At 36.4% G+C, this 18,193-nt stretch overlaps 1 protein-coding gene across 10 annotated transcripts in view; it reads right to left on the bottom strand.

The window, feature by feature from the left end:
• BIRC6 (baculoviral IAP repeat containing 6) overlaps positions 1-18,193 on the bottom strand; it is a 259,855-nt gene that overhangs the window by 32,794 nt on the left and 208,868 nt on the right. For 9 of the 10 annotated variants that reach the window (XM_012475391.2, XM_012475389.3, XM_012475390.3 and 6 more), the window contains one exon: positions 15,887-16,097. In XM_012475391.2, the coding sequence (XP_012330814.2) occupies positions 15,887-16,097 (211 nt within the window). Of the gene's footprint in view, positions 1-1,252; positions 1,426-15,886; positions 16,098-18,193 lie in introns of all 10 variants that reach the window. The other variant, XR_001111187.2, reaches the window with a different exon arrangement.

Here is an 18,193-nt window from a genome sequence, read left to right as displayed (position 1 = left end):
CTCAGGAAATGACTTGGCAGGTGTTATACTGTGTACCATTTAATTGTCAACTGTCGTCTGTGTATGTGTATCTGAATACATGTTTTTGCATATATAAGGAGAGTATAGTGTATGTCTGAAGACTGAAATATCAGAGAATTTTACTGCTAGAGTCAACTACTACACTGTTTTTTATAGCTATGAAATAAAAGTGAGACTGTAGTTTAATAGGGAGACATTTTTTAATAAAGATATGATTCTGGGAGAGTAACCCAAACAGATTACCAACTTCTGCATTTGTCAATAGCTATTAACAATCAGTGTCAAACACTGAGAATGAAGAGAAGTGCATAAGCTGCTTAACAGTATTCTCTTTGAATTTACAAGGACTCTTCCTCCCCAGTTGTAAATGATTCTCTTTCTATTACCAGGTCTTGAAAACATTATTAAGTAACAGGGCCACTGAATTATAATAAGAAAACAACAGTAAGTTGTTTCAGAAAACAGTTCTGATTATAGCCATAAAATATAGTTTCCTAAGCCTATAATCAATGAGTTAATCCACTGTACTCTCAATAAAGATTTCACTTAAAGAAACATATCTTGTAGAGAAGGAAGATATGAAAGTGAAGCTCGTTTTTCCGGAAAGGTTCTTTTCTCCTTGAAGAAACAAGAATCTCTAGAACTGCATTCATCCAATTTAGGTCTTTATTGTATTTACCACCCCTGTGTGTAGGTTACCCTTGGAAAACTACTGACTCTAAATCTCAAGCTCTATTCATGAGTGCCAATTTCCTAATTCCACTTTTAAAAAGATTAGTAGGAGATTATTAAAATAGTGCACATGGTTAGGATGATAAATTTTATTTTATTTTTTACTGTAGTTAAGGAAAAGTAAAAGAAAAATAACTGTGCAAGAATCCTCAGAAGTTTTAAAAACTTCTTTACACCAAATGTGTAAAAGAAATGATACATACTTCATATCAAAGACAATGGTTGAATCATAAAGCAGATATATATTAGGCCTTTGCACCACCATTGAATGAGAAATTTTTACTTGAATAGTCTCTTTGACAAAACCATACAGGAAAAAAGGGATAATCTCTAAAAGGTGAGAATACTTTGAATATATGAAGAACACACACTACCTGCCTATCAATGATTCTAACTCGTCATTGTCTGACATTAACTATAGCCAGTAGTCTCTTTTCTATAAAAGTTGCAGGTTACTGTCAACCCATATGTAGGCCCAGCTCATGAAAAAAGGCCATACCTTAGCTCACATCCTGAAGTCTGTGTGAAAAGCTATTTGAGTTCAAGGCACCTAGCTGGAAGTAGGTCTTTGAGACTGACAATGGATCCAACATGGTAAAAGCAATCAGCGACGGCCGCTACCATGGTATCCGCTGCTTTGTGCATACGTTGAATCTGGTTGTGATCACTGCCCTGAAGAAATACGAGGAAGCAACTGAAGTTTCCACTATTGCATAGAATTATCTGCAAACATTTTCCACTATGCTGTGAATTCCAACTAAACAACTAATTAGTTAAGCAAATTTTGGCTCTGTGACACAATCTGAAGTAGGATGTGAGCAAAATGGGCAACTCTTTCTCCTGAAAACAAAAGAAAAAAACAAACCCATACCTCAACATTCAGTTATATTGAACTGTCTCTACCAGTATCTACCACCCAAATAAAGTTGAATATTAGCAAGACTAAATACATCATGTGAGAATTATGTTCTTTCATAATCCATAAACTGAAAACAGCTTAATATAGCTATTTCCTTGATAAAACAAGACCCCTTTAACCCTCTGCACTCCTAATCTAGGCTAAAAGTACCGCAAATTTGAAATAAACATTTTAAGAATGAGAGCCATTTGAAGACGTTATCTGGAGAGTACATGCTGAAATGTGCAGATTCAGAACTACCAAGAATTAGCACTGCAGAAGAAGATTCTAAAACTGTAAAAGAATTGAAACTTCTACATTTACCAAAAAACACTGATCACATTGTGCTCCTCAGTTCTAAAGTTTTGTCACAGTAATTATAGTTTAGATTAGAGGTAAACTGAAAGATTAAATAAAAATATACTATGGAAAACTGCTTCTAATATCTCCAGGATGCATAAAAATAATTCTTGAAATGCACTGGTAAATGGGCAAAGATCTCCACACAATAAATGTTTTCTGTGATTAATTTAAAGCTTAGTTTTTAACCCTATGATTACCTTTTGTTTTTATTTAATCTCTAAGTGTAAGTACCAGTTAAATTTTTAATGATTTAAATGAATGTTGAAAGAAAAATATTCCTTGTCTTGGTAAGCATAAGTGAGCATGAGAGAAGGGAATACTTAAAACAGTTACAAGAAGCTTTTAAAAATAAAACCTTGATTTCTATATTAGGCACAAATATACTAATTTTCAGGCCAAATTACACATCACCAGACATACAGGAGTTACTGCATGCTAATATGCTTCAGCAGTTTACCAAGGGACAACCCAACTGAGCCAGTCAAAGAAAAGCTATTACAATAAATGTTTGCCTATCTGTCTGTAAAAGACTGATGAACAACTGAACTTGTTTATGACAACAAAAAAACAGAAACTTTTAAAGAAATATATGGGGATAACAAATGCTATCTGGCTAAGAAATCAGAGCTTTTTCATTTTGTAGGTATGAGAAGCAGAGGTAAAAGAGAACCTAGGAAGTGTTTTTTCAACAGAAATCAAAGTAGGAAGGCTGGAACAGAAATTCTTTCTTAACTAAAGCCCTGGAAGATCCATCTTATAGGGGTTAAAATAAGAGAATCTGGTAGAAAATAGGCCTTGTAAGATGTAAGTCAAGTAATATCTCATTGCTTAGGTATATAAAAAGGAAGTGGGGTACTTCTACAAGTGACTTCAGTTGTTTAAAAGTATGATGAACAACTTTCCATTAGGAAGAAACTTGGAGATAGCTAAGAAAAAGAGCAATAAAAGATGCTTGCTTCAATACTGTTCAAAGAGAAGTCAAACGTTCAGAACACCTTACACTGAACAGAGTCATTTGTGTCATGTCCTGATAGTAAATAAGACTTTTTGATTCACAATAAGTTTCTCTCTCAAATTTTTGATGTAAGTATCAAATACCAACTATAATAAATACGAATATTTGCTTATTGGAGTACAGCAGAAAATGTCTGCACAGAAGACCAGGTATTAAAAAATTGCCTTTGTTCCTGCTTGAAGGAAGCTATGAAGTATGACATTTATTCAGAAGTAAAACTACTATGGCTATATTTTAATTTTAAAATATAAAAGTACCGCTTCATGAACCTTTTAATCATCTCTTCTTGACAAAGGAGCTAAAGATATTAGAAATGTAGAGTACATTAAAGCAGTAATAAAATGCAGGAAATGGAAAACAATACTGTGTTTGTGTGTAGGAGAAATGGGCTTCTTTTGACAACATAATTTTATCACCAACACATTGTCTATGTTGGCCACGCTGGTCTTGAACTCCTGACCTCAGGTGATCCATCCGCCTTGGCCTTATTAATTCTTATTCAATTAAGAGAGCAAGAAAAACATCAGATGGATAAAGCTGATGTACTCTTCATGTAAGTGATTATAAAGTTGCTACCTGCTCATACTAGATAGACAACCAAACACAATGAAACTCAGTTTACTTTGGTAATACAGTAATTAGGCATAACTAGAATACTATGGATACTTAGTGAAATATGCTGCCTTTTAATATCCTATCATAGGATGTTACACACTCTTGAGGGGAGTATAAACATGAGTAAAAGGAAAACAGCAGAAAAATTCTGTAAAATCCACATTATTCTATTTTTTTTTCTTTTTTTGAGACAGAGTCTTGCTCTTTGGCCCAGGCTAGAGTGCAGTGGTACACTTTCAGTTCACTGCAACCTCCGCTGGGATTACAAACATGAACCACTACACCTAGCCTGAATGCAGATTTTTTTTCAATAAAAAATATTTTACTGGCTGGGAGAGGTGGCTCATGCCTGTAATCCCAGAATTTTGGGAGGCTGAGGCAGGCAGATCACGAGGTCAGGAGTTCGAGACCAGCCTGACCAACATGAAGAAACCCCATCTCTACTAAAAATACAAAAATTAGCCAGGCATGGTGGTGCCTGCCTGTAATCCCAGCTACTCAGGAGGCTGAGGAAGGAGAATCACTTGAACTTGGGAGGCGGAGGTTGCAGTGAGCCAAGATCGTGCCACTGCACTCCAGCCTGGGCGACAGAGTGAGACTCCATCTCGAAAAACAAACAAAAAAATTACTTCATTGCCATCATTTAAAAATAATTTTTAAATATCCTAAATATCAGAGCCAGCTCAGAAGCAAGTCCACATTCTGATTTTTAATTAATCATTTATGCACAAACCTAATTATTATTTGGGAGTTAAGTTTAATTTACAGATAAATGTATTTGATTGAGACATTAGGAGATAAGAGTTTTTATCAGTCACTAACCATCACAGAACCTAGAACAAATAACTGTCTGAACTTCGTTTTGTCATTTATAAAAAGGTGGAATCTGAACTACCTGAACTCTAAAATCCATAGATAATATGGACAAGTTACTAATTGTAATGTGCCCAGAAAGACTTGATATGAAATAAATTTTACTTAGCAATAGACTTCAAATTCAGCAATTGAGACTGGATGAGATTTTAGCCAGGTGTGGTGGCTCACACCTGTAATCCAGGTACTTTGGGAGGCTGAGGCAGGTGGATCACTTGAGGCTCAGGAGTTCAAGAAGAGCCTGGGCAGCAAGGTGAAATTCCATCTCTACCATAAATAAAAAACTTAGCCGGGTGTGGTGGTGCACGCCTGTAGTCCCAGCTCTTTGAGGGGGCCAAGGCGGGAGGATTGCTTGAGCCTGGAAGGTGTATGTTGCAGTAAGCCTAGATAGTGCCACTTAGCCTAGGTGACAGAGTGCAATCCTGTCTCAAAGAAAAAAAAAAAAAAAAAATGCTGCTTGAGATTTTGTCTGAGATAATACAGTGGAAACTGTTCTGAAATATAAAGCTTATATAATGCAATTTGATAAAGAATAACATGATCATTTTAATACTAATATGTTTCTGAGGTTGAAATACTGTCAATTTATGATTTTTTTAAAGTCTTTTTTTTTTTTTTTTTGAATCACTTAAGTAACAGAGTAAGTTTTATTTTGGCATTTAATCAGTGTTTTCCAACAACCAACTAAGGCTCAAGTTTAGTCATTATACAAACAAGCGTGAATCCTAATGATCAATGAACTATTTGGGTAGTAGGCAGTAGTGGTATATAATAATAGAAGTAACTAGACTATGGCTCAATCAACCTATCTTTCTTCATCAGTACTGTTTTCCATGATGAATGTCAACAGTATCAGGAGGCTTAGAAGCTAAATCTCAGCTTTATTACCTATTGCTAAGTTTCTAACCTTACATTCTAAGCAACAGATTCATTCTCTGTCAAATAAGGATAGTACATGCTTTCCTGTCTATTACATAGAGCCGAAAAATCAATATACACCAAAGCAATTCAGAAACTATAACTCCTAAATAAAAGTGAGGGCTGTACTATTACCTCCTTATATTTTTATATAACTATATGCAACTATATATTTATTACAATGTATGCTCGATTTAAGGCAGATAGGCTTATTTTCAAGAAATAAGAAATCAATAAAAGCAAAGAAGCTGGAAAAGAAATACTGTACTAATCAAAATTTAATTGGTATAAAAAAGGAACGCAGGAAGTAATCTTGTTTTCTATTCGCCTAAGTTGTCAATCAGAACATTCTGAAAACTGATTTTCACCATATTTTGAGCCCTCACAACTGGTATGGATTTAGGCTTTGAGTCTGTGCATCAATAAACATTTTATCATAGGTTGTCTTTGGCACCGATATATATCCTTTGTCTGCTCCTTTAAGTCTCCTTTTCTGTCTTTGTCATTAGGAAACTATTTCCTCCCACCATTTATAGGCCTAAACCTCAAAAATAGTACACACAAAAATGACTAAATTATAAAGCTAAAGAAGTAAGCCATAAACTAAAGCTTTAGGGATAAAATTAATGAGAATCTGGTACATTTTTTCTGCCAGAAAGAAAGGGGTCTCAATCACAAAGTGATTGAATATTGCCAGTCTAAGGGCATCTAAAAAATTAAACGTTTATGGTAATAGGAGTTTTCTAACATTAGCCCAGACAATGAATCTCACTTAGAATGCAAGTCCTTGATGGGTGGACACCAGATTTTTTTTGTTCTGCCTAACATGGTAGTAGGGAAGTAGAGGTAAGGTTCTTAAACAATTTCTCTGAAATCAAGTAAATAAAGAACTACTTAACATTATCCAGGCAATTAAATTTAATAGAATCAATAGTTAGGCTTTAATCAACCATTTTCATTCAAACTATTATTAAAAATAATTTTAATTGAACAAGAAAAATATGTAATACCTAATATGCTCCACTTTAGGTTTAAAAAAAAAATCACTCTTATTGCCCAGGCTGGAGTGCGGTGGAGCAATCTTGGCTCACCACAACCTCCACCTTCCGGGTTCAAGCGATTCTCCTGCCTCAACCTCCTGGGTAGCTGGGATTACAGGCATGTGCCACCACACCCGGCTAATTTTATATTTTTAGTAGAGACAGGGTTCTTCATGTTAGTCAGGCTGGTCTCGAACTCCCGACCTCAGGTGATCTGCCTGCCTCGGCTTCCCAAAGTGCTGGGCATACATGTGTGCACTACTGTGCCCATTCACAAAAAAAAAAAAAAATTTTTTTTGAGACAGTCTCACTCTGTAACCCACGCTGGAGTGCAGTGATGCTATCTTGGCTCACTACAATCTCTGCCTTCCGGGTTCAAGCGATTCTTCTGCCTCGGTCTCCCCAAGTAGCTGGGATTATAGGCACCCACCATCACACCTAGCTAATTTCTGTATTTTTAGTAGAGATAGGGTTTTACCATGTTGGCCAGGCTAGTCTCGTACTACTAACCTCAGCCACTGCACCTGGCCTATTCTTCAGGTTTTAAGTGATAGATGATGAAAAGAAACAAAAAAAGAAAAAAAAAGTGATAGATGATGGTAGAAAAATGGTCTAAGTAAAAAATTACAGTTTGGGCACGGTGGCTCATGCCTGTAATCCCAGCACATTGGGAGGCCAAGACGGGTGGATCACTCGAGGTCAGGAGTTCATGAACAGCCTGGCCAACAAGTCGAAGCCCCATCTCTCCTAAAAACACAATAAAATTAGCCGGGCGTGGTAACACATGCTTGTGGTCCCAGCTACTTGGGAAGCTGAGGCAGGAGCATTGCCTGAACCCAGGACGCAAAGGTTGAAGTGAGCTGAGACTGTGCCATTGCACATAAGCCTGGGCAAGAGAGCGAGACTCCATCTCGGGGGGAAAGGGGGAGAATTACTTTTTAGCATTATAGGCATAGGTAAGGTAGATATTCAAAATGCTATTTAAAAAATGTATGAAATGTCACATATTTTTTCCTTAAAAAAAGGGAAAAATCCTGAGAATATTGATCTCTAACCTTGTCTTTTAGTCAAAAAATGTAAAGTGTTGAATGTAAAATTCTCTATTTGGAAATAACATACTTCCCTAATCTTTTGTTCCTGCAGAAGGAATGTTTTCCCAAAAATTGTCTTAATTCAAATTCTGGTTATTAGTAAACCAGTCAACATCAATATTAAACAGTTTGTCTATGTTAACTTTCATACTTAATACCATGCAGTTATTACAAATTGTGAATCTTGAAAGGGAGTATTAGGAAAGATTTAGTAAATTGTAGAAAAACAGAACCCTGAACCAAAAAAATATTAAAACATTGTTTTTATGAAGCTCTTAAAGCAATCTGTACAGTAAATGCCCAACAACTGCCTAAGAAATTGTCAACTTATTTATTTATTTATTTTTTATTTTTTGAGATGGAGTCTCGCTCTATAGCCCAGGCTGGAGTGCAGTGGCACGATCTTGGCTCAGGGCAACCTCTGCCTCCCAGGTCCTGGTTCAAGCAGGAACTTTTTTTTGTCAACTTTTAAAAGACACACTAAATCACAATAAAACACCCCTAGCTGTCACCTTGCAGTGTCAACAGGTTACTTTAACAGATAAGTCAGAAAAGATGAAATTAACTAAAAGTACATTCATTCCTTTAGCGTAAAGCACTATGCTGCTTTACACTAAATTATCAATCCCATTAGAGTACTGTAATTATCACTAACCAAACTGTAAGAGATTAATTACTTAGTATTAAGGTATAATTGAGGACAATTTAAAACATGGCTTAAAGTCTACTATTTCAAAAATAAAAATTCAGAAGCCACCTTCCAGATATACGTATGTACATACATTGATAGATATAAACATTACATATAATGATGTACCTGATATATTACTATATATAATAGTGAAAACTCTATAATAAGAGAACTACAGGACAAAAAAGAAAATCCCATGTTGTTAATCCGAGTTCCTTCTTTAAGCAGTCATTGTGTTCGAGACAGAGTCTTGCTCTATCCCCCAGACTAGAGTGCACTGGTGGGATCTTGGCTCACTGCAACCTCCAGCTCCTGGGTTCAAGCAATTCTCCTGCCTCAGCCTCCTGGGATTACAGGTGCATGCCACAACACATGGCTAATTTTTTTGTATTTTTACTAGAGACGGGGTTTCACTATGTTGACCAGGCTGGTCTTGAACTCTTGATCTCAGGTGATTCACCTGCCTTGGCCTCTCAAAGTGCTGGGATTACAGGCATGAGCCAACATGCCTGGATAAGCAACTGTTCTTACCAAAGCCTTTGGATGAACAGAAAATTCAGTGATGTGCCTGCAATATTGATTCTACCCACTCTACTCCCCAGTAGACCACCTAAAAGGATGACAGTGTACAAGGCAACCCAACTAATATATCAGGGTTTTACCATGTTGCCCACGCTGGTCTTGAACTCCTGGTTCAAGCAATCATCCTTGGCCTCCTAAAGTGCTGATATTATGCACATGAGCCACCATATTGAGCCCAGCTTCCTTTTCAAAATTCAATGGTATGTCCACAAACTGGCTGTTTTAACATCTAAATATACATCAGACTTGGCATGGTGGCTCACGCCTGGAATAATCCCAACAATTCGGGAGGCAGAGGTGGGCGGACCACTTGAGTTCAGGAGTTCGAGACCAGCTTGGCCAACATGGTGAAATGCCCTCTCAACTAAAAATACAAAAATTAGCCAAGTGTGGTAGCAAGCACCTTTAATCCCAGCTACTGGGGAGGCTGAGGCAGGAGAATTGCTTGAACCTGGGAGGTGGAGGTTGCAATGTGGCAAGTTTGCGCCACTGCACTCCAGCCTGGGTGACGGAGCAAGACTCAATCTCAGAAAAACCATAAAATAAACTGTAGATCACTTTTATTTTCCGCTGTTGTACAATTTTACATGTATGAATATTCTATGGTATGGTTAAACAATCCTGCTTTGACAGACATGCATTTTATTTTTCTAGTGTTTTATTTTACAAACAAAATGAGAATGATTATTCCTGTGTCTCTTAGCACACATGGTCTAATATATTTTAAGTATTAATAAGTAAACACTTTTATTCAAGGTAAATGGTTCATTCATGTTTAAACTATCTTCTATTTATGGCAAATGATAATGGTTCATCTGCTATGGTGGTAAAATTTCCTCTTAAAGCCTGAGAAAAGTTTGTTTTAAGTTGATCTAAAGAAAAATTCTAAGTAGAAAAAAAAAGATAAAGGAAATTTTAAGTAAACAGTAGCGTAAGTGGTATAACATCTAAATGTTCTTCCTTACAAATGCCAAGGTTCTGCAGTTTGACAAAGAATTTCTACCAAGAAAATTTCCTTCAGTTTTCAATAATGAAAACTGTTTGACTTATTTAATAAAATTAATAAAATCTCATTATCATATGAGTTGTCTTTTAGATTTAGGTACATCCCAAAATAATACAGACAATAGGACTTAAAACTTACTGTCATATAAGTGTTCCATGTCTGCAACTTTAGCTGGGCGTCAGCTTTAAGCAAACAGGAGAGGAACAGGAACACATGAACATTTATGTAGTCTAACCCTGTCATTCCAGGGCCTTAATACAAAAGATTTAAGATTCTTTTTGACTTAACGACTTAGCATCCATCAATTGACGGATCATAGCTTTCTACATGAGTCAGTCAAAACACCAGGTAGTAGGATTAGTTTTGGAAAAATTTTGCCTAGCATTGTAGATGTCGTATACGAGAACATAGGAAGCCATGTTTCCAGATGCATTTATGCTACAGCTCTTGTACTCTACTGAAGGAGATCCCTATAGAGAGATCTGCAGTTGCCAATATGAACGCACAGAATAATGCAATTTGTAAGTGACTTAAAGTATGAGTTACATGATTGCTTTTTAAGTCAAATATCTGGAGCATGGAATATATTTCTACCTAGGAATTAACTTTCTATTAAGTCCATAATATGAGAGCAAGAGTGCTGGTGAGTACCGAAATCTCAGTCTCCCAAAACAGTAGGACAGGGAGAAGACATCTGTTGAGATGAAACAGATGAAAATCTCTTCCATTATAGTTCAGTCTTGTTTCAACTTTCACTCCAACCATTCAACTATACCTGGAAGACCATCTTCCTATAATGCAAACCTGAAAGACCATCTTTCTATAATGCAAACCTGAAGAGAGTTGCTGACAACTGTTCAGTGGCTCAACATCACTTTTAAAGGTCAGTAACTCTGTGATATGTTCCTCTTTATCTTCTAGTCCATGATTTTCTCTCCATCCTCATCTCCCACCACCACCTTCCAGCTACACTATACCCAGATACACCAAACTTCTTGAAGTCCCCTGAGTATGCAATGCTTTCTTTCACTACTAACATTGTTTCCATACCCCTGGGACACCAATCCCTTGCCCCTCTTCATTTGGTTAACTCCTATGTATCCTTTAGGTCTCCAAACCTGGATTAGTTTTCCTGTAGTGTCTTGACCTCTTCTAATGTGTCAGATACTATGTTGTTAAAACTGCCTGGTTATTGTTTCCCCCATTTATATGTCAGCCCCTTAGAAGAACAATTTTTTTTTTTTTTTGAGACAGAGTCTTGCTCTGTCGCCCAGGATGGAATGTAAAGGCACGATCTTGGGTCACTGCAACCTCCACCTCCCAGCTTCAAGCGATTCTCCTGCCTCAGCCTCCCAAGTAGCTAGGACTATAGGTGCAAGCCATCATGCCCGGCTAATTTTTGTATTTTTGTAGAAATGGGGTTTCACCATGTTGGCCAGGCTGGTCTCAAACTCCTGACCTCAGGTGATCCGCCCTCCTTGCCTTCCCAAAGTGCTGGGATTACAGGTATGAGCCAGAAAACCAATTCTCTAGTTATGTGCCCATAAACATTAAAAAAAAATCTGTTAAGTGAATGCATCGTTTAATGATTTTGTGACGAGGCCAGACCTCACCTATCAATATTAATCATAAATTTCTTATAATCATGAATAAGTTATAAATTAGATAAATATAAGACAAATGATCAGTCTTTCCAGCTTTCTTTTTTCTTTGTTTTTGTTTTTACATATTCAGATTGGGTCTCACTCTGTTGCTCAGGCTGAGTACAGTGGTAAAATCATAGCTCACTGTAACTTCAAAATCCTAGTCTCAAGCGATCCTCCCACCTCAGCCTCCTGAGCAGCCCATAATGCTGACTAATTTATTTTTATTTTTTGTAGAAATAGGGTCTCTATGTTGCCCAGGCTGGTCTTGAAATCAAGACCTCAAGTGATCCTCCCATCTAAGCCTCCCAAAGTGCTGGCGCTGGGATCCAGCTTCTTAATGATATCTTTCTATCTCCTCTTGTAAAAGTTTTGGGCTTGGGGGCACACAAACCTATAAATCTCTTTCACTCTTTGAATTATCAGATCAAAATTAATTGGGTTTAGGCAGTGGCCTCAGGATAGACTTTAAAATAGATAGGATATTCTCAGCAGCAATAGTAAACATCTTCGTTACACTTGACGTTTTCCTTTAATTTCTCTCATCCCCCAAAAAAGGTAAAAATTCTATTATAAATACAACATAAACATCATTTCAATGAAAATCATTATATGCAACCACAGTCATTACCCAGAGATCTGCAGAATACACAGTGAATCTATATTCTTTATCTAAAATGATCAGAGTTAAATACAATTTTATTTGAAGAAATTTGCATGTCTTGTGTACACTTGTTTTAAAAAAAGACAAAAGAGAAATGAAAATCAAAAAGGCAATGTATTAGGTATATAAACATAGTTAGTACACTATTACTTCTCTTAAAAAAAGAACTATATCTAATACATGTACTTTATTCAACCTTGGATTTCACAGTAATAGAGACAAAAATACTGTAAAACGTTTCTGAGTGTGTGACATGTAATATTTAAAAAAATTTTTTTTTGAGACAGAGTTTCCTTCTGTCGCCCAGGCTGGAGTGTCATGGTATGATCTTGGCTCACTGCAACCTCCGCCTCCCAGACTCAAGTCACTCTCATGCCTCAGCCTCCCAAGTAGCTGGGAGGCATGCGCCACCATACTCGGCTAAATTTTTGTATCTTCACTAGAGATGGCTTTCACCATGTTGGCCATGCTGGTCTAGAATTCCTGGCCTCAAGTGATCAGCCAATGTCAGCCTCCCAAAGTGCTGGGATTACAGGTGTGAGCAAATGCACCCGGCCATGATACATAGTATTTTTAAAGTTATAGCTCCAAACCCTTAAAAAGCACTAAAAAAGATTCTGAAAGTGATACATTAACAGAACATATTTTCCTGAATCATTCTCTTCTCAGAATATTCTAGGGTTTTTGTGAAACACAGTCGGGAATGAGACAGACGTGGGACGCGGAGCTTTGAACTCTGAATCAGTGTTAAAATTAAACTAAGGCCACTTTCTGTGGGTATACATTCTAAGGGAAATTGGATTATTTTTTGAATTCTGTTAGGAAAAAGGAAATACATCTTAAGTCGTGACAACTGGAAAAGAATAGATTTTACTCTCTCTGTGAAGGTGAAAATGAATTCTCTATATGCTAAGCCTTGAAAGGAAAGTAGAGAGGTAATAACATTATTAGTCTTTACTAGTTTCTTCTTCTAACAGAGGCTGCACAGTTTAACAAAGATCATGAGGGTTTCAACTAAAAAGTATATTCGAGTCTTAATACAAAATATACCAATGTTTCTTTATCAGTAAAAATAATTACTAAAAATATGTACTGCACAGGGTCATTGTAAAGATAAAATAATCTAATGAAATGAGCTTTATGAACAGTCATTATATCTTTACATGCATATTTTGTTGGTATATAATTTGTAAGTCTGAAGTATGTTCTCCAGCTGAAGATGAAAAGAATTTAAATGGAATAATTTCATCCAGTTAATCAAACAGAAAAATAAAAAGCTCCAGTTAATTGAAACTCAGTTATCCTCTAACTGAAATTAAATTTTCATAATAAATTAATTGGTACTTTTTTTTTTTTTTTTTAAGAGGGAGTCTTGCTCTGTCACCCAGGCTGGAGTGCAGCAGCTTGATCTCTGCTTGTTGCAACCTCCACCTCCCAGATTCAAGCAATTCTCCTGCTTCAACCTCCTGAGTAGGTGGGATTAATTTTTGTATTATTAGTAGAGACGGAATTTAGTAGAGATGCACCCAGCTAATTTTTGTATTTTTAGTAGAGACGGAATTTCACCATATTGGCCAGGCTGGTCTTGAACTTCTGACCTGGTGATCTACCCACCTTGGCCTCTCAAAGTGCTGGGATTATAGGCATGAGCCACTGTGCCCAGCCATAATTGGTACATTTTTATACAGAAGATCCCTAACTCAAAAAATTATACAGTGTGTTATGTGAACAGAAAATAGATTAAGCTAAGAAAAGCAAATAGACTAAAGAGGCACTATAGGTGTCCAAATTTCTTGAAATAAGAATCTTTTATAATTATCTTAGAATTCAATATGCTATAACTCCATTTTTGCAGGATCTAATAGAAATTATAGCATAAGGACATATACAGCTTAAAGAAGGGTATTATTTACTGGTTTTATTTTCACTTTACAACACTATAAATTTGTGATACTGTTTTTAATCAAGGCTAAACTTATAACACTCCAAATCATTAGACAATTTTTCATCTAAAAGACAAAACGTATCTGGGTAAAAAAACCATTCAAGGTTTTATAAATTTTCAATGTTAGTTATAAGCTAACAGAGTCATCTCAAAACACAGAAATATAAGGTACAGAAATACATGGCAAGATTTCCCTAAAAAGACATGATGACAGCTTCAAAGTTTGGTATATATTATACTAATTAATTTACTGATAACTATGTTTATTTTACAAGAATAAGTGACACAGATGGCCAGGGCAGGGAATAAGACGTTTTAGTAGGTATTTCTCAAGGAGGCATTACCTCAATGAGACAATCAGATGTTCAGTTCAATTATGATACCACACTGTCGTTATATTATTACACTGGCTTCCCTGGTTACCAGCGAGAAAGATTCTTGGGGGGGAGGTCACAGGATAGGAGGGGACCAAATACAACACTATTCTCTTCTCTACAACAGAAAAAATATCATACTATCAAAGAAAATATACCTTTACATTTTCCTTTACTAGTAACAGAGTTGTATGACTCTACAGCTTTTTATCTCTACCAACTAGCTCTTCTTTTAAACTTTTCTCTAACTTATGATTCTCACTGCCTAGAAATGAGCCATCCCTACTATATAATTCACCCATGTAAACAATAACCACTTGTATGCCCAAAGCTATTAAAATATATACATATAGAACATTAAAATAAGTAAACGAATAAAGTGATAATGACAACACATTAAGCCAACAAGTCAGGATTATCTCATAAGGTGATTTTTCCCTCATAGGTAAAGACTGACAAGAACTATTCTTCCAGTGATCAATTCTCTATGATCTTTTGACCTGTACTACTTCTTAAGTCATAGGTTCTTAAAAAGTGAGAAAAATCAAAGTAAATAGAGCACAAAAACGATAAAGAAACAAGAACAAAGGAGTAAACTTCCATTAAAAGTATAAATGCTTTAAAATCCAGAATTAGGCCAACTTTGAGGAGTAAACTGACAATCACTGAACAGATTCTGCCATGAGAAAGAAAAAGCTCACTGAACAGATTTTGCCAAGGGAAAGGAAAAATTTTCCTAGTTATTTAAAAAGAGTTTTTGATAGAATTCATCCTTTGAATCTACTAAGGTATAAACAAACTAAAAATAACAATTCAATTTTCCATAAACATTAAGGCTTATTTGAATTCTATCAAATACTGAATTGTTTGACTTCTAAAATAAAACAGAAGTAATCCATAAACCCAACAATTATACTTCTAAGATTCTACCTGCAGAGATTTCTACAAGCCCCAAAAGATGTATGTATCAGGTTATTATGAACTGAAAATAACCTAAAATCCACTAATAAATAGTTAAGTAACATATAGCATCTTAATACAATGGTTAATTTGAAGTATTTAGAACAATGTCAGTGATATGTATTTACTGACATTGAAAGATGTCTCTTGACATCAACATTGCGTGAGAAACTGGCATCTATTTGTCTAATAGGTACAGTGGGACAGCATTTAAGAAAAACTTGACATCTATAGCTACAAGATCATACAGGGAGATATAGAATAAATAATTGTGAATAAATGTTTCTAGGTGTAGAATTTGGGTGAATACTTTTTCTTTGTATTTTATATTGCTTGTGTATGAGGGTGTGTATGTTTTTAAAAAGCATGTATCATTGAAAAACAAAAACACACATGGAGTTATTTAAGAAACATTGTTAGAGGCAAACTCAAGAGAAATGAACATAGTATAGTACCTTAAACGGTTGGTGTAGGTATCAACACAGGTCTTCATTTTGGCTAATAATGTACCAACAGAAGTTTGACATTCTGACTGTTCTTCTTCCTCTTCACCATTCTCTGTAGAAAGGGGCAACAATAGGGGTACCATGGCAGTACAAGAAGCAATGGCCCGGAGCAATTCCAGCAGCGCCCGATAGAGTGGCACATGTCTTGCCATGTCCAGAACTATAAGGAGGAGAGGAAGAAGCAGAAAATGAGAAAATGTGCAATATAAAAGTAGGTCCACAGCAATATAGCTTTTACCTAGATCTTATGATTACAGCTGACCTGGCCGGGCACAGTGGCTCATGCCTGTAATTCCACTACTCTGGGAGGCCAAGGCAGGCGGATCACCTGAGGTCAGGAGTTTAAGACCAGTCTGACCGACATGGAGAAACCCTATCTCTACTAAAAATACAAAATAAGCCGAGTGTGGTGGCACATGCCTGTAATCCCAGCTACTCAGGAGGCTGAGGCAGGAAAATACCTTGAACCCAGAAGGTGGAGGTTGCAGTGAGCCAAGATTGCACCACTGCACTCCAGCCTAGGCAAAAGAGCAAGACTCCCCCTAAAAAACAAAAAAAGTTGACCCTTGAACAATACAGGTTTGAACTGCCCTAGTCCATTTATATACAGATTTTCTGCCATCCCTGAGACAGGAAGACCAACCCCATCACTTCTACTTCCTTAGGCTACTCAACATGAAGACTCTGAGTATGAAGACTTTTATGATAATCCACTTCCATTTAATGAACAGTAAAAATATTCTCTATGATTTTTTCTTAATATTTTCTTTTTCTTAGCTTACAGTATATAATACATACAACATTCAAAATATGAATTAATTGATTGTATGCTATCAGTAAGGCTTCTGGGCAACAGGAGGCGATTAGGAGCTAAGTTCTGGAGGAGTCAGGAGTTATACTTGGGGCTGGACACTGTAATTCACACCCATAATCCCAGACCTTTGGGAGGCCAAGGTGGGAGGATCACTTGAGCCTGGAGTTTGAGATCAGCCTGAGCCACATAGTGAAACTCCCATCTGCACAAAAAGATACAAAAAATTAGCTGGCCTGGTTTCACACACCTGTAGACTCAGCGACAAGGAGGACTAGATTGTGCCACTGCACTCCAGCTGGGGTGATAGACCAAGATGCTGCCTTTAAAAAAAAAAATTGTTATACTTGGATTTTCAAATATGTAGGGTGTTGTTGGTGCCCTTAATACCTGTATTGTTCAAGGGTAAACTTAACTGGTTAGTTGCTAAGGGGAAGAATGTAGCAGATACTTATGAAGCACCAATGTACCAATTATAATAATAGGCACTTTTGGAAACAACAAAAAAAGAGCAAAGTATCACATTTAGGAGAGAACAAGAAATGTAACTAAATATCTAGTTATGTTACATGTAGAAATGATTAAATACTCCAGATAATATGTTATGGCTGGAAATGTATTTATTAGTATGAGGTGGAAATGTTTTTAAAATTAAATTGAAATGAAGTTATTATATCTTTTGTAAAAAAAAAAAGAATGACAGAATTGCAGTTTATCCAAAGTCTATTTCAATAAATCAACTTTTTTTTTAGTAAAAAAGAAAATGTTGCCTACATTAACTTTCAATTACTAGCTATAAGTCAAATGAATTTTGTATTAGAATCATGTGCATCTAAGAGTGAATTCCTTACTCTAGGAACATACCTTCTAAGGCTTTTATAAGTTGTTTTGTTGGTTTTTGTGTTGTATACCAACTGGAATTTACTTTTGTAAATAATGTGAGATAAGGATCTAACACCTTTTTCCCAAAGACAGTTACTGAACAGCATTCCATGAACATTTACTAGCAGGGTGCGGTGACTCAGGCCTGTAATTTCACCACTTTGGGAGGCTGAAGCTGATGGATCACCTGAGGTCAGTAGTTCAAGGCCAGCCTGGCCAACATGGTGAAACCCTGTCTCTACTAAATACAAAAATTAGCTGGGTGTGGTGGCGCAGGCCTGTAATCCCAGCTGCTTGGGAGACTGAGGCAGGAGAATTGCTTGAACCTAGGAGGCGGAAGTTGCAGTGAGCTGAGATGACACCACTGCACTCCGGCCTGAGTGACAGAGAGATACTGTCTCAAAAATAAACAAACAAAGAAACCGTTTACTGAAAACCTGTTGCTGGACAGGCTGGGAATAAGCAGTAAAGAAAACAAACAAAAATCTCTACCATCACGTATCTAACATTCTAAGTGAAGGACAAATGAGTAACAATGTTTTCAGAAGCTGGTACATATTCTG

The sequence above is a fragment of the Aotus nancymaae genome, unplaced genomic scaffold, assembly GCF_030222135.1.
Source record: "Aotus nancymaae isolate 86718 unplaced genomic scaffold, 86718_ANA_hifiasm-v0.15.2.pri h1tg000057l, whole genome shotgun sequence".
NCBI lineage: Eukaryota > Metazoa > Chordata > Mammalia > Primates > Aotidae > Aotus > Aotus nancymaae.
This window is presented reverse-complemented; position numbering and strand designations above follow the sequence as displayed.